The 17,500-nt window shown below is 41.5% G+C and overlaps 2 protein-coding genes across 5 annotated transcripts in view; both read right to left on the bottom strand.

Annotated features, from left to right (window-relative positions):
• Positions 1-764: 764 nt before the first annotated feature.
• gtf2a1 (general transcription factor IIA, 1) lies at positions 765-9,795 on the bottom strand. 4 transcript variants are annotated; one of them, XM_078274512.1, is made up of 10 exons: positions 9,562-9,795; positions 7,714-7,815; positions 6,888-7,101; positions 6,440-6,504; positions 4,878-4,953; positions 4,661-4,785; positions 3,728-3,832; positions 3,156-3,398; positions 2,270-2,359; positions 765-1,564 (listed from the first exon to the last, which is right to left on the bottom strand). In XM_078274512.1, the coding sequence occupies exons 1-10, from the start codon at positions 9,589-9,591 to the stop codon at positions 1,457-1,459; spliced, it is 1,158 nt and encodes a 385-aa protein (XP_078130638.1). In that variant the 5' UTR covers positions 9,592-9,795; the 3' UTR covers positions 765-1,456. The 4 variants fall into 4 exon arrangements, with proteins under 4 accessions (XP_078130638.1, XP_078130636.1, XP_078130637.1 ...); XM_078274510.1 differs by having other exon boundaries at positions 4,643-4,785; XM_078274511.1 differs by lacking the exon at positions 9,562-9,795 and adding an exon at positions 9,304-9,555.
• A 3,973-nt stretch (positions 9,796-13,768) lies between these two features.
• Positions 13,769-17,500, bottom strand: part of ches1 (checkpoint suppressor 1) — a 69,838-nt gene continuing 66,106 nt past the window's right edge. Inside the window, exon 6 of the mRNA XM_078274379.1 lies at positions 13,769-17,344. Coding sequence (XP_078130505.1) covers positions 16,786-17,344 — 559 coding nt within the window. The 3' untranslated portion in view covers positions 13,769-16,785. The remainder of the gene's footprint in view (positions 17,345-17,500) is intronic.

Genomic DNA, 17,500 nt, shown 5'->3' on the forward strand with positions numbered 1-17,500 from the left:
TGGATCCCAGCTTTATGTAGCTTTGTCCAACCGACAGAGGAAAAAAAGGAACACTTATTAGATTATAAGAGCACAGTTTGGTGCGGCTTTCCAACCTTTCAAGTCATCAACTTTCAGGAATAAATAAAAAAAATAAAAAATTAAAATAGGACATTGCCCTGTCCCCACCAAAAAATGACTAATTAAAAACTAATTTACTACAGAGACATTTTGAGATTGTGGGTTGTGCTAGAAAAAAAAAACCTGAATAGATTTCCAGAGAAAAGCGGTGACAACACACATCAATCAACATACACACGTGAACACACTCACCACTAGCCTGACAGTCTCTCTCTCTCTCTCTCGCGCACACACACACACACACACACACACGCGCACGCACACACACACGCACACGCTGTGGCTATTGATTAACTTGACTGACTAATTTCACGACACATTGAAAAACTGACAGTGCAAATTTTCAGACGGCTGCATGGAACTAAAATAAGAGCAAAGAAGATACACCAACATGACAAACTTTCAGACATTTTGTACAATTCTTAAATAAATTCAGTGTTGGATCTGTTCTTCCTTTTTGTTTTTAAGAGTTTGGATAAAGATGAAATGAAGCTCCAGAGAAGCAGATGAGGAAAATTAAATATTTTTGGATTGAGCGTTCATTAGAAGATTAAAATAATGCCATTTAACAACTATTAGTTATTTTAGGGATTAATGTAATTGTACCTTCTTTGTCTTGAACCTTCATCAAACACATTTATGAGAAAAAAAAAGGGTTAAACTGTTCACTACATAAAAACACGCCGGAGCACCATTTTCATTACCATGAATTGAGACAAGTTATGATCCAAGAACAAAAATCAGAAGCCAAATGTTGATTCTGGGCATTCTAAAAAGGCAGCAATCCTGACTGGTGGCACTAAGTTTGGACTTAAATGTAGACACGAGTCAATCCAGTCAACCGACTACAGTCATGTGCATCATGAAGGTGTTTCTCATCTACGGGGTTATAATGAATGACCGCTGACCCTCCTGTGGCAGGACAGGCCAGATCACCCTGGTCCACTACACCTGTACGATGTGAAATGCTTACTTTCCAATGCACGTGAATTCTCTCAGGGGGAAAAAAAAAAACAAACGTGGAGAAGCCTGGAAGAAGCAAAAAAAGATGAACGCTCTGTTCACAGGCGTTCCCTTACCCTTGTAGGTTTCGCATCCCGCAAAGCCAATCGAGTGTTTTTTTTGACGACACCCAGCTTTTGACGGTACCTCACAGTCCTTTGGGTTCCTCGGAGTTCTCAAAGACTCAGAAGTTTCCTGAAATGAATCCAGTCACAGGATATGGAAGGATATTAAAAGTGTCTGTTAACTGGATAGAAGGAGTTACAGAGTTCCTGCTCCTGTTGCTTCGTCTGGGTTTTTTTTTTTTTTTTTTTTTTTCCTTCCCCTTTCTACTTCACCATTCGGCATCCCCAATGGCTTTGGAGAAGACATAGTCTCTCCCATTCAGATTCATGATCCCGTCCTTCAGGTGGAATTTCCATTTGTTCTTACTTCTGTGAATCTGGGGAGTCAAGAAGAGGAAATGAATGCTGTGGGCGTCAAGGACAGATGGACACAGTTTCATTTTACAGTGGACACAGTCTCTAATGTCTTTAGCCCATGCACACACAAGACTCAGCCGGACACATACTTAGGTTAACCAGCGTTAGCCAATGCTTCTTTAAAAGCACTGAATTAGCATCAAAACGTTTTAACCACTTAGACCAGTATGATACTGCCGATCAAACACTGCACTCGAGGCACAAATGGGCATCTACCAAATGCAGCGCTAATATACAATAGTAAAGGCTCTCACATGATTAAAGTATGGCAAAGTGCCTCTCAATTTTACTTCATGGCAGCCTAATGTTTTATGAGTCGAGTTTATGAGTCATTTATCACGTTTACAGTGGAACTGTGTGATGAAGGCAAAGATATCATAACTTCAAATTATAACAATATCTGTAGTATTTGTTTTATTAAGCTGAAATTACATTCATGTTTAAAAATGTTTAAAGTCCTGTATAGTAAAACTGCTGTGCTGTGGCTTTTGTTTGTATTGTCTCCTTGGTTATCAGATATTTTTTTTGATTACTGAATGAAAAAACTACATTGGCAATGTAATGCGTTAGTGTAAATTCTACATACAGCACATGAATACTAATAGATGCTGGTTGATTGAGTTTTGTCGTGCCATATTCTCTCACAAAAGCAGATCCTTCCTTACCTTGTCATACTGGCACACCACTACATTCTCTGTATCAAACAGCTCTTGGTCCTCCTCATCACTGACGTCGTCGCCACTGTTCAGCGGCTCCTGGCGAGGAAACAAAACCAAAAAGTTGGATATTTAAATTGTCTGGATATGGTGAAAAACCCTTTGAAGCTGAATTACTAGCAATAAAACACACAGAGAAACACACTAGTAAATGATCCATATGTATTATCTGGGGGAAAGACAATACAGTATAAAGGCTGATTTATGCTTCTGCGTTAAATCGACCCTGTGGGTGGGTACGTACGTACGTGCAGTAGGTACGTGGAGATACCGACCCCATGCCGTAGCCTGACGTGCACCCACCCAGAAATGTAACTACACGTCGCGGCGACGCGCGTTGCTCGGCCGTGGCTTGGTAGCGTTGCATTTCCCCCTGCTCATTTCCTGGTTCTCCTCCTCCATAAACAACATGAAATCAAGGAGAGGGTTAACTTTTCCTGCTACAGATTTCCCACCGTGGTCAGAAAGAACAGGGGAGACACTTTGTTTCTCTCACTATGTCTCTCTAGAGTCCTCGCACCGAAGCTAATCGTCGTCACTCTCTCACTTCACTCGCTCTAACACCCACCTACACACACACACACTACGGCGAAAGCTCTTGGCTCAGATGGCTCGCAGAACCATAAATCAGCCTTAACACAACTTATTTCTCCTGAACATGATAGATAATTTTGCTTACTTTTTCGAACACTGATCCACTTACAGCAATTCTAATTATTTCTGCTGAGCCTGAGAGCATCCAACGCTGCAATGCAGCTGCCATTAAACCAAAAAAACTAAAACATTTGTTCTGTTTTACTTCACATTTTACAGTTTGGTTTCATGTGGTGCCCACCTCTTCCACCTGCCCGTCCTCTCCCCCATCCTTGTCCTTCTCCTCCTCCTCATCTTCATCATACTCCTCCTCCTCATCCTCGTCCTCCTCCGAGGAGGTGTCTCCGGCACCGTCCACCTGGAGCATCTGGGCCTGCTGCTGGGCCTGTGGTGGGCCCTGTGTTGCAGCTGCACCCTGGGCCTGCTGGACCTGAGCTGTTGCTGCCTGACCGGGCTGCTGCGTCAGAGCTGCTGCCTGCATCACCTAATGGGGAAGAGCCACCAGAAGAGAGAGAGAGAGAAAAAAAACCAGGTGATTGTCAGGTCATTAGTTTCATTAGCTAATTAGAGGATACATAATTTGGAGAAAAACAACACAATTCTAGATCAGGCTTCCTGCGCAACATTGTACATGCTAAGGATAATATTAACAACTAACATACTTCAGTACCAAATAGATACAGATGTCAATAATGTGACAAAAAAAGGCAATGACAGGTTGGAAAACAGAAGTATGTTTCAGACTAAAGTGCATAGCAAACTTCCAGAAAAGACCAATTAAATCGGTATTAAAGGAATTGAAGAAGTGCCGACCTGTGTATTGCCTTGGACTTTGTTTCCTGAAGCTAAGACAATCTGCTGCGGCTGGATGATGACTCCGGTTTGCTGGGGCAGGCCTCCCTGCAGAGGAGCCAGGACCTGGACACAGTAAACAGGAAAAACTCACACTTTGCAAAAATGGCAGAAGAAATCTCAGAATGCCCCTAAAAAAGTAATTATAAGATTATATAAATATATACCGATTTAGGCCAATATCCTTATTCTACATAAAGCCATCATTTTATTTTCATTCAATTTTCAGGTGTTTTTAATGCATAGAATACTAAGCTATTAAAATATCCTAATTGTTTACATGGTTTTACAAATCATGTTTTAATGTTAAACATACACGTGGCACAGAGAATCCTTAGGATTAACTGTATGTGTGGATGGCCTTAGTGACTACCTTACCTATAGGCCAGTAGGCAATGGGGATTTTTATTTGCTAATAATATGCTGGATTCATGTTAAGACTTTTACATTTTGGGAAAAAAACTTTCAAAAATTAACAATAATTTGGAGGCCCCCCTGCAATGACTCTGAGGACCCCATGTTGAAGATCCCTGTCTCAGGGGAAAAGGGCGACGTTCGAGTAGGCTTGATTTTCCATAATATATATTTTTTATGCCATTTCTTTGCCCATGTTTCAAGTTTTTATTTTCACAAGTTGGTTCTTCCACTGCTTCAGCTCCGGAGGACCAACAGCTATGTAGCCAAACAGCTAATATTGTACTTAACGTGGACTGATTAGACACAGGATGTCAATTATTATACACTATAAGTTGTTGATTGTTTTTTAAAAAGACCACAGATAAACAAGATACATGCAGCCATGCTGCACTTCCAGCCACTGTTGTTCTTAATTTTCAAACAGTCTTGCCTTGGTTTACCAAAATGAGGTGTTCCTACCTGTCTAATGGGGCATACCTGCTGTATGACCGGCGCCTGCACGCCGCCAGGCTGCATCTGCTGCTGCAGGAGGATCTGCTGCTGGGGCTGCTGGATGATGTACTGAGCCCCATTGGGAGCACGGACCACCTGCAGGATCTGACCTGAGAGAGCGCAAAACAGACGAGACGTGAGTGCTGTGAGAGCGCATGCATCTATGAATTAACTTCATTTGGTGAACGTGTGAGTGGTTCACCTTGGCTGGTGATGAGCTGTTGGTATGGGGTGACCCCTGTGGGCAACGCAAGGGTTGCTGCGGTAGCTGCTGCACTCTAGAGGAGAAAAGGAGAACACACGAGTGAATGAAACAAGGCAGTCAGGTACACGCTCACTTGCACACACACAAACGGCAAGCCCACAGGCAAAAGTTATATCTGAACATACCAAAAGCAAGGTTTTAGGGTTTGAGAATGTGGAAAACAAGTTTTATAAAGGTCCCATATCATGCTCATTTTCAGGTGGATACTATTTTGTGTTTGTACGAGAATATGTTTACATGCTTTAATGTTTAAAAAAAACACTTTTCTCATTCTGTCTTTCTGAATATACCTGTATTCACCCTCTGTCTAAACGCTTCGTTTTAGCACGTCTCTTTAAGCCCCCCCCTAACTCCAGAAAAAAGCCCTGTCTGCTCGGATTGGTCAGCGTTTCCGGGTCTTCTACATTTCTGCTCTCAACGTCATTGCAGCCGGGGAATGAGTGTTAACGGCACTGTAGCAGTACTTTCTACCCATATATAGTATAGTTGTGACATCACAACCGTACGGAAGTCCCGACTGCTCATTTAAAGGCACAGCTTCTGAATACGGGCTGTGCGCATTTCTTGATTGAGCATTTTGCTACTTTCACAGTATTTACATAGCTCCTGAACCTGCTTTATAATCAATAAAGACATCGAAATCTCACTTTTACATTATGGGAGCTTTAATGTTGTCATGGTGTAAATGGTCTTAAGTTTATTTTTTTAATACACACCAGGTACACACAGGTATTTATTAAGTGTTAAGTACATTTCTCTAGAGAGATTTTATTTGTTATGAAATAGAGCACAACCTCTTCCCAATTAAGGTGCTAATATTTCTATTCCCTTGGCTGCTGTGCTAAAAACGGCCTTTACATATTTGCACTCATTCATTTGACCTTATTCCTGCCAAGTTTGATGGCAAAATGATAGAAATTTGCAAGTGAAGCTTGAACAAAGTGTTTGAGAATTGAGGCAATAAACAGTTTAGTCATACAGCACAGATGCAAGCCTTGACATCAACAGATGGCTTGCTGAACAGAAGTGTTATTGAGATAAGGTGATGACACGCCATTGTGCAAAATTAAAACTAATGAAGGGGAAAGTGCGTTAGTCAGTGTGTGAGAGAGAAAACAGGAGCATGTAAGAGGATGTATTATCTCCAGCTTTATATCCAATATAATCCAGGCTACTACACAACTCTCCTCTCCTGCTTTCCATATCCTCGTGCCCCTCCATTTGTCTACTGCTACTACACCAGTTGTCCTGCTCCGAGGGGAAAAAAAGCCTGCAGAAATGCATTAAGAGCCTTTCTTCTTCTTCTTTTTGGTTGGCTAGGAAATTAATGTATGGAAAAAAATATTTCCTTTCTCTCATTAAATATATATTACTTACAGAGGGCTTCAGTATAAGGGAGTCACTGTAAATCTGTTTACAGTGGAGCAATTGTGGCATTTTAGGAGCACAAAACCCCAAACTATAACTGTTTATTTTATACATGTTCATGATCTACTTACCATCCCCGTTGCACTCATGTGCTGTAGAATCTTGGAATCCTGAACAATGACTTGTTGCTGGGGAGCTGTGGGGAGACATGTTTAAGTCATAGCATAATATGCACCAAAACTAATAATAATAATAATAATATCCAGAAAAGAAAATTATTAAAAAGAAGAAAAAAAATATCTAATCTACTACTGGCTCTTAAAGTCTAAGGTTAAATCATTTGGTAGTTGTGAATAATAATTTCACTTTTTGAGTACCGGCTTCTGTCAAGAAAGCCTAATTGAGAAATTGTCTTCAAACCCCCTTATTTTCTGTAGGAAGGCTGTATATGACTGGTCCAAATGGACATTTTTGTGGTGTGTAGAAACGGAATTCACAGATTTTAAATAATGTTACTGTTGCATTTACAGCTCGTTCTTTACCAGCGTGTGTAGTGTGATAGTGAGAGCGCGGACCAACCTTGCTGCTGCTGAGGGGGCAGGATGACTTGCTGGGCCTGTGCTGGCTGGGTCACCTGCTGGACTTGTTGGACCTGTTGGACCTGCTGAACCTGCTGCTGAACCTGCTGCTGCTGGTGCTGCTGCTGCTGCTGCTGAGCGGCCTGCAGGGCTGCCTGCTCCTCCGTATGGAAGCCCTCCACTGCCTTGGACTGCAACAGTTTGTTTTCCCATAGCTGAAGCATCAGGCAGAAGAAAGATGTTGTCTCAGAGTTTTAATAATATTTTGTGATGTACCACTTTCATTCAAGACAATAAATCTGTATAGGGCATTCTCATTACTGTAATAAAAGCTTGAGATCAGCTAATTCCTACACTACAACAAACTAGTGCAGAGATCTTCAACAGGGGGTTGCAACACCTAGGGGGTCTCCAAATTATTGTTTGAAAGTTTATTTTTCTTCCAAAAAGTAAGTCTGAGAATGATGTCTGAGAATATACATTAACATGAATCTAATATATTATTAGCAAAGATGAATCGGCCTATTTATGACAACAAAAAACATTTAATTTACACAACATTGCATATGCAACTAAAGGTTATACAATATGCAGAAGGGGGTCCCTGCTCCATCTCTCTTTCAGCTAAGGGCTTCTTGGTCTAAAAACGTTGAAGACCCCTGAACTATTCAATTAAATGTATAGTGTCAAATCATAACACGCGTTATCTCAGGACACATTACAAATAAAGTAGGTCTCAAACCACACTTTATAATTCACAGGAACCCATCAATGAAGCGCACCCTACAGTGGTTGTACACAGGAACAATGCTGCTGGGGACAGTTACCGTTTTCAGCTCCAGAAGAACTTGCTCATCCACACCCTCATCCAGGAACAGCTCTCGCACCTCGTTGATCACATCCTCAATCACAGACTTGTAAAGTTTAGGCTATGAGGAAGGAAGTACAGAAAAAGAAAGAACACATTGTCATTACTGTTTGCTAAAAAAAAAGAAATAAATAAAAAAATATACATCTATGGTAATAAAAGTACTACTAGGCTACTTGGGGCTTACTTGTATACATTTGGCGTTTGGTATTCAGAAATATGTTTAATAGGAAGATATCAGCTCCTAATAGTGCGTCACAGCTGCTGCAACACATTACAAGTCTAATAAACCACGTTGGTTTAAATTCACTTTTGCCTTGCCAAATTATAATACGCAAGTATAATATGGTAATATTTGGTGTATATCTGTTGTAAATGTGTAGCCCAACGTTAAAACTGGTCCATGCGAAATAATCCCTGGGATTTAGCTATAATGTATTGTAATGCACGTCACTGTGTTTGTTATGCTAATCCATATAAACCAGGTCTATTTATGTCCATCTGTCACGACCAACGAGGTATAACGTTACAGTATGTCCATCGGTATACCGTGGCATACATGGCGCACACGAACAACTAACGTACCGTTCAAATGCCTACAACGGCCGTATTTTAGTAGCGGAAGAAAGCGGTACAATGGAAACCAAAAAGCAAAACACACACAGGCCACCACACTGCATTTTCCCCAATGTCCGGATCACGGACCTCAGTCTCTCCTTCCCTCCCCCTCGGCCTGTCTGCTTCTCCACTATTTAAAGCACAGTCTGGTGTTTATATGTAGAGCCGGTGACGTAGCGTCGAATAGCACCTTCCCATCCCGGGCAGTCTATATTAGAGAGCCAATATGGCTGTATAAAACCAGGCAGCAGAAAGGAGGAGGGCCAGAACCGGAGCGAGGGGAGACGTGGAAGCCATTTTACGGAGCGGCAAACTGTGCGCTCGACAGCCCCGTACATTGAACGTTGTGTGGCGGAATGTGAAGGATATTTTCGTTGTAATTTCTTATGAGTACTCAGCTTTGACTTAGTAGTATGGCCTTGTCGGTGGGGAGCATGACAAAATTGTTATGAGATGGGTAAAATTGGTGGTTTGGGACGACTATTCTGCCTGCTGGTCGTGGAATGGTGGACAATGATGAGGCATTAGATTGAGCGTGACGATTTTCGAAAAAGGAGACTTTAATTTTTTTAAATAAGCTCAATTCATTCGCAGTGGACGGTGGCGAAGGTGCTTTGCAAACATCTGCATCTTACAAATTATGCAAAATAAACAATTTAGCTTATATTTACCATGTGTCTTTTTATGACTCGTCGACAGAAGCAATGCTTTGACCCTTAACTAGCTATAGCAACAGCACAAACATAAAATCTTAAAATTAATTCAGCTATAACGTTATTTAATTTCAGAAGCCTCTAAGATAACGTACTATCATGACCCAACTAGCTAACTCCTGAAAGCTTCAACCTGACAAAAGCCCATAACTTGCAACTTTCAAATTGCATTTTCATCACCAACTCAAAACTTCTAACGTTACACCATTTTCACTTACTTTATGTAACGTTACAGCTCCTCTTACGTTAGCCATTGCTCCTACCAGATGGCTTTATCTGAGAGAACAATCTAGTTTCGAAAAATGATTAAAATGGCCGATTGACTGAACTTAAGTCTTAATTTTATTTGATAGAACAGTGACTTGTTTGTTAAAGCAGATTAATTTTACTGAAATAAAAAACAGCTCGTCGAAAAGCTTTCCATCATCTTTACCCCCATTTTTCCCCGCTGACAATCCTTAGAGATTGATCCTTACCACTGGGTTCGAGTTAGCCGAGCTCGCCATTATACGCGTAGTGTAAAAACCACACGGAAATAGGCGAGAAATAGAGCCAAAAATTACGAAAAACGACTTAAAACAACTGGGAAAGATATTTTAAAACAGCCGGCATCACTTTTGTAAATAAAACACAGTTTTAGCGGTCTTATTTACAATCCCGGGCTGCGACTCCCCAGCCGTCCTCCTTCCGTCGTTGTCCTGCTTTATATACTGAGCGATGGAGCTGCGAGTGCGCGAGACATAGGGCAGGGTCAAGCCGCACATCGCGCGAGATTTCGTGTGGAAAATGATGACCAATGAATACACCTGCTGCTGGGAAATGTAGTTGATATGTTGTAAGCTTATAATATATCAGTGGTTGTAAGCGGTAAATAAATGTGCACAGATCGCATTAACTTTATAATGCTCAATGATCATGCTGAATTATATATATATAGTTATATATATTTATATTCTGTTCCTAATATATATGTTGTCTGTATAATATATGTTGTTTGTATATCTGGAGTTTGTAACAATAATAATTGCCCCCTGGGATTATTAAAGTATTTCTGATTCTGATTCTGATTCTGACTTTCCACACACACACACACACACACACACACACACACACACACACACACACACACACACACTGTTAGATTATTGTAGATAATATAATATTTACATGGAGTAGGAAATAATACATTTGTATAACAACTGAACAAATATAAACCCAAAAGGAAAACCTGGATTGCAGTGCTTTGTTGTGTGGTGATACAAGTCAATTGCAAATTCCTGCATTATCTGATGACAAAGTGCAGAAAGCGGGAAACATTCTCAAAGCCCATTCTTTATAGTTGGTCTACATTAAGACTTTAATCTGAATCACTTTACACTCAAATGTGTATAATGTTTTTTTTTTGTGCATTTGTCTTGAAGTGGTCAGGATTCACAGAAAAGATTCATGGTCTGTTACCAAGTGAAAATATGTCATAATGTCATGTCCACATTCTTCATGTCATGTCTATTCTTCCTAATATAAATTTCATCCTTTTTCTTTTAGCACCACAGTAATTCCCCCCCAACTTATTTTTGTCCTGTACTTAATGTCAATGATTCAACTTGTACTTATACTTACATACTAGGCTAATTGACTACATTTCTGTAACAGCTATAGTTAAAAGTCCTACTAGACCTCTTTAGTTTATAAAATACCTCCCGTTTTTAAGCATTTATTTTATTTCATTAAAGTTCTCATTTTATGCTTTTTGGCTTTTTCCCTTTCCTTTATTGTGTTATATATCTTTTTTGTGCACGTTATAAGTGTATAAAGTGAAAAAGCCCAAAGTCCACCCCAAAGGGACTTACCATCTCCAACAGAAAACACTGTTCACAAACTGCTCCAAACAGCTCTATTGTAGTCAAGCCTTCACTTCCGTGACCAACGTGCGTCACTTTGTAACAGACGTTATAATGCTCGCCCAGCTGCTAGCATGGCACGCCCTCATACTCTGCAACTGACAAGCTAGCAGTACTTACTCAGGGCTTGAAGTATTTCGGCACCGTGCCGGATCTCTGGCATGCGGCCACGTTTAGCACTTGGTGCCTCAAATTGAGGGAGCCGGGTGTTTAGTTCTGCACCGTATGTTGAAGGAAGATATTGTACGGCAGCAGCGGTAAGAAAGTGCTTGCTAGTCATTAGATGCTAGTCCCAAAGCTTCGGCCCGTGCACTCTGTCATACGAGTACGTTACCGGCAACGACGGCTACCGTTACCGCTGCGACTGCGCCTTCACTGACCGACCGTGTTTGTGATATAAACAATACGTGTGTGCACGTTCATAGCGGATTTGTCATTAACGATGGCCACTGTGTAAAAGCTATCTGAAGCCCAAACTGCCTTGACAAAGCTGTCTGTTTGGAATCAGCATGGCAGTTCTTTAAACATAACGGCCTTAAAGGCTCACTTTAAGCCCTGCTTACTGCGCATGTGCGACTCCCAACAGAGATGGAACAGAAGTGAGATGTCTCACTCTGTAGCTAAAACAGAGAGCTCAACACACAGGGTGAAAAGAGGAGCTGCTGCAATGTGCAGTACAACAAATATATGGTGTTTTCTGAAAATTAAACCATGTAAACCTATTCTGGTACAACCTCTAAATATAATTATGAACCTGAAAATGAGCATAACATGAGCACTTTAAGTTTATTACTATTGAAATTACATTTCTGTAATGTAACAGTGCTTCTACGTGGGAATATTTCATGCCTTATGGTTCAAGAGCATTGTTCATGTAGTAACATCTTGCTGCCACAAGAGTGTGATCACACCACATAGCAGAACTCCAGAAAACAAGCTCTAGTTTTCTAATTCATACGCACACAGGCACACACACACACACACACACACACACACACACACACACACACACAATCCATTCACTTTGTATAGCATGCAACTATTTTACACATAATTCAATAAAGGTGGTATGTAAGTGAATTATTTTGGATAAGCCACGTCCATAGCTTTTGTTTTATTAAAATTACACCTCTCCTGAGTGACTACCAGGGGAACATTTCCAAAAACAATAGGCTAAAGCTTTGCATTAAATGAGAGCTGACAAGAGAATGTTACCTCCACTTCTGTCTCCATGGAAACTTGCCTCACTGGTCATTCTGTGGAAATGGATGATGTAGACCAGGGAACACACACTTCGGTGTTCCTCCTCCCAGACGTAGTAATGTCACAACTGACTTCTTTAAATTCATTTCACAGAGGTGAAATTCAAGGTCTACCTCACACTGATGAGAATATGCTTTTGAATTCACTTGTAACCCTTTTTCTTTGAAAAAAAAAAAAAAAAGTGTTGTTAAAAAGATTGGAAATGATTGGAGACTTGTGTCCAGGAGGTTGTTTCTCAAACTACGAGATGTGACCAAAACATAAAGCTGTGTTTTCTGAGGCATGTCGTCGCTACCTTTCGAGTCTCACTACACTGCGGGGTAACAGAGTAGTACGATGCCCTCTAAAGATCTAGAGAATCCACCCCCCCACACCCCCCCCTTCTTTGCTGTAGTTGCATAGCAACAGAGGAGCTGCTAGCTCCAGTTGTGTTGGTGGTGGGAGCGCACTGCACAGGGAGGCACTGGCTCCAGATTAAGCCTGTCTCGGCTTCAATTATGAATGGGCTTCCACTGCCACACAGCTCCAAAATGGCACCGCTCAAAATGATAAGGCATCGAGGAACTCTTTGGTACACTTAACTCTTTTACTTCTTTCCCTAAGGGGGGAAAGCTGAGCTTGGCTTTAATCAGAAGTATTGAACTTGAATGATTAGAGGAGGTAAATGAATAATTAACTGGCGGAAGAGGCATGGTTATGATAAGACCCTTGTTGATGGGAATATGTGAGGTTAATGATTGGGGTCAGTCTTGAGAGCAAATTAAAGAGTCTCCAGTCTCACAAAGCTAGCACTCTACCAGTACATGGGGGTTAGTGTGTGTTGGATGTTGAAGGGGTGAAAAAGGAGGAGGGGAACAGAAAGGGTGATATGCTTTCGTGTAAGTCTTTACTATATTTAACTCTGAATTTCGAGAGGAAAAATGGTTAAATTGCTGGCTTTTGTTAGCTTGCATGAACTGCCTACCAGTGACGCCATGATTAAGTGTGCCATAGTAGTCGACATGTGTATTATTCTCTACTGTATTATGGTTTCCGTGTTTGATCCAAGTCCGTCAAAAGGAAACAGCCAAACTAATCTTCTGCAACTTGTATTTTTTATTATTGCAACCAACTGGAAGACAATACATCACATAAACATCATTGCAGTTTTTCAGAAAATGGAAAACAAAATAAAACAACATTTATATATTTTTTGCCACGGTATTGGACAACGTTGATATTTACATGTAGTGATGAAATAGGTCTTGAAATCATTCTTTGGCAATATGATTGCACAATAAGGAGAGAATTGAACATTTACTGAAAAAAAACAAAAAACAAAACAACACCCGGGGAGCACTCTGCATCACATCTCACAGATCAATAACAGTTTTGCATTTTGACATCTCTAACCTATGGCTTTCCAAATATTCAGCTCAGACAGTCACCAAAAAAAATAATGGCAGTATTGTAGATCATTTTGTCAGAGAGAAAACAAAAACAGAAAATGAGCATAAAAACATCAACATAAAAAAATGGCAACTGTATTTTTTTTTTAAAGAGCGTTTCATTGTATGTTTGGCAGGTTTGAAACAAACACTTGTTTTAGGGGGCTTTTTCAGGCAGTGAAGTTTCCTTCTTTGCTTTAAAATGTCCAAAGTATATATTATATGTGTTGCTCTGTTTTTCCAGGACTCGTAGGTCAGGAGTTCATCTTCCCTGCATGTCATTGGGTGAGTCAGAGGAAAAAAGGTGGTTGCTAAAGCAACACATTCTCCCCTCCACATGCCTCTTGCCAGCTGAACACGTTATTAGTCACCACAACAGTGGGTTGTTGCTGCGAATACAGCAGAGTGCTTGACCTGGGCCGCGGGAGCACTCAGACAGATATCAGACGAGAGACGGATGGCACACAACAAGAACACTGACAGTGTCTCCTTTTAGCCTTTTTTATATGTCGGCATGGATACCATACAAAATGCATGCTACAGGTGGCAAAAGACTGTACCAGCGGATGGGACATGCATTTGTTTGCCTGCTTGGCTCGCTGACAATCACTCAACGTCTATTGAGCTTAAAAAAAATAAAAAAAATACCTTGTCTGACTGCTGCTACAACCAAACCCAGCCTATGTTTTCTCCTACAAAGCTGCTTTTTATATGCACTGCATCTCTGCAAGTGGAGGAGGGGGGGGGGGGGGAATTAATACTTTTATGCATTCTTGTTGCACCAAAAGCATGCCGAGTAATGGCAGTGCAGAATTCATATCGCTTCTGATGCAAACATGTCAAAGCTCGCTACTGCCCTCGTGGATTTCAATCAAGTCAGTGTTTTCATGACATACACCTACACCTTTGTAGAGTGGAAAAATATATTTAAAAATGCCACATTGGGCACTTGAGATAAATATGTATGCAAGCTTGACATCCACAACGGGAAGTAATTCCTTTAATCAAAGGGTTAACAATACTGTATGTAAATCAAAAAAACATTTTCTTTTTTGTCATTTATGCCATCTCCTACATTCCTCTTTCTTTTCAATCCAACTCTTTAAGTAGCCTATTTGGAGATATGAGGTTCTTTAAGGACAGCCCGTCTGATCCATACATTTACACTGAACAATGTCGATGGAAAATAAGGACACGTGTACATTTACACACAGGAGAAAAAAATAAAATAAAAAAGAAGAAACAATACTGTTATAAATAAAGACAAGAAAACGTTCTGTCTAAACATGTCATAGACATGACAACAGAGGTACTGAGGGCAGGCAGGCAGGCACAATGTTAAAGGGTGTGTGTTCCTGGACACACAAACTCACGCACACACGCACACTCTACACATGTGTTCTGAAATAACACTGGGGTTAACATTGAACACCTAAAAATCACTGTACAGGCAGAAGAAGACGGAAGCCCACCCCTAAGAGGTGATTCAGCTGGCCTACATGTAGCCTGAACCCGAAAGCCCGGAGGTGGCACGCTTCGAGCCTCTCGTTGTAGAGTGATCTCCCACGCTCCTCCCTGAAGACGTGTCTTTGAAAGCCCGCTCAGAAAAAAAAAAAAGAACCCAAAAGATTCAAAGAAAAACCAAAAAAAAAAAAAGAATCCAATATAACCACGTGTATAAGAATTGGCGGCAAAACTTTTTTTCTTTCCTCTAGGATCAATGTTTATATGAAAATAAGTCATGCTTCATGCTAAATACATCGTTTATCTTACATGATCTTTGAATAAAAAAGATTTGCTTTTTATCTTATTTACAAGCACCCATGCAATATAACTGAGAAAGTCCTGCAGGTCAAATTGCTTCAATTAAGAAAAGGAAAAAAATAAAATATTTTCTAACCTTTTTACAGAGTTGTCCACACGGGACAAATTGCTTATATCTTTATGAGGGTAGAGTGAGGGTTCAAACAGACACAAACAGAAATCTTTAAAACCCACAGTTCATGTATATAGTTCTTTGACGTCGTCATATGAATAGGAAGGTGTGGTAGCTACTGGCAGCTATGATATCTATACCAGGTGTCTACTGTACGTCTATGGACAGAAGTACTGGGGGAAGTTTACATTATGCAACAACAACAACAAAATGAAGGAGATATTGCCTCAGACCCGGCACACTATCCATCTTTATGGTGATAAACATGACCATTTTTTTTTTTTTATTTTATTTTAAAATATCTATTCTTAAATACTATGAGTGCTCTTGAAATAAACCATGTCCTTACCCATGATGCTTCTATTATAAGTGGTGTTAAATAATCTTAAGTGCATGAATATATATCACATTGGGTTTTACAATTATTTAGACGCTTTAGGTCATTCTCCCTTAGCTCTTCTTTACTACTATGCTTTCTTGTTTTTTTTGTTTTGTTGGGTTTTTTTTTTTGTCAGCTGTCGTGTCGGCTACATGAAGCAACCTGGTCGCTTTATCTTTGGCACAGTCTCACATTTGTGCTCGTGGATGTAGGAGAGAGGGATGCCAGCGAGCGGCCCGAGAGAGCTCCACGTCTCGTTACGTCGGCTCTGCCGCCTTTTGCTGGGCATCGCTGCGAGATTGCTACAGATTCACATAGATTCACAAACAGGTACGACAAACAGCCATCGTCTGTGTTTATGCACTGTACGCTCCTTAATGTGATTCGGCTCTGTCGTGCTCAACTTGTCCAAATTAGTGACAAAAACGTGCTTTCCTTTTATGGCTTTCATCCCCTTTTTAAACAACAGAAACAACAAAGACACATGAGAAATACCCATTGATGTTAGTGTTGCTGAACATGTAGGAAAACATAGATTTTTGATATTGCCACAAATAAGTAGGATTCACCTAATGCCCTGCAGATAGATAGAGGGAGATGAGAAGTGTCCATTGAGACTAATGCTGTAGTAACGTTACCTGTTGACCTATTTGTGTATTGTATATGTGTCTGTATGTGTGAACGTGTGTGTGCGTGTGCTGTGAGCTGTATACCGTCTGTGTGTGTGTGTGTGTGTGTGTGTTTTTGCGTGACTATGTGCGTGTTCTATGTGTGTGTGTGTGTGTGTGTGTGTCTTAGTTTCTCAGGGCCTCTTTCTGCTCCTTCTGGCCCTTGGCGGTGCGGTTTGTGATGTTGTTGAGGCAGGCTCTGACCCCCGCCAGGTGGAGCAGCGACCCCGCCGCCTCCTTCATCTCCTCGTCGTCGCTCTCCGGCGGCTTCTCCACCGCCGCCGCGCGCCGCTTCTTCAGCGGCAGCGTGTCGCTGATGCCCCGCGCTCGGTTTTTGGTCCAGGGCAAACTGCTTCCCGCCAGAGTCCCAGCGCTGGGCCCCATACTGCGTCTCTGTCCACGCAGGGGCTGCTGGGAAATGTAGGTAGCGGGGGCCGCGGCGAGGTGAGAATCCAGCGGGATCTCCCGGGGCTCGGGTTTGACGTCTGACTGGATCTCCACGGCGATGATGTCGTCGTCGTCGTCCAGAGGGGAGGAAGGGGTGCCGACTTCGGAGGAGCACAGCCTGCTGGGGGATTTGGCCGTGCTGTAGGTGTGGTCGTCCTGGAGGTCCTCGCTGCAGAGCGGAGGAGAGTAGCGGGACGGGCTGTCCTGTCCCCGGCTTAGATAATCTCCCAGGGATGATCTGTAGAGACAGAGAGAGAGAGAGAGAATAGTGTTACTCCTGCTGTCACACCACCAGCCAGGTGGCCTGCCTGTGTGCGCTTCACTCCACTGAAGCTGCTCCAGTTTTGCTCTGCATTTGGCTGGAAAGCAAGAAGAGTTCACGTGATAATCTATC

This window comes from Sander vitreus, chromosome 18, assembly GCF_031162955.1.
Source record: "Sander vitreus isolate 19-12246 chromosome 18, sanVit1, whole genome shotgun sequence".
In the NCBI taxonomy this organism is placed as follows: Eukaryota; Metazoa; Chordata; class Actinopteri; order Perciformes; family Percidae; genus Sander; species Sander vitreus.

Coding starts and splice junctions, on each gene's coding strand:
- gtf2a1 (XM_078274509.1), bottom strand. CDS start 9,339: ATGGCTAACGTAAGAGGAGCTGTAACGTTACATAAA. Junction 7,102..7,713: donor TTCTTCTGGAGCTGAAAACG/GTAACTGTCCCC, acceptor CTGATGCTTCAG/CTATGGGAAAACAAACTGTT. Junction 3,399..3,727: donor AAGTCCAAGGCAATACACAG/GTCGGCACTTCT, acceptor CTTCCCCATTAG/GTGATGCAGGCAGCAGCTCT.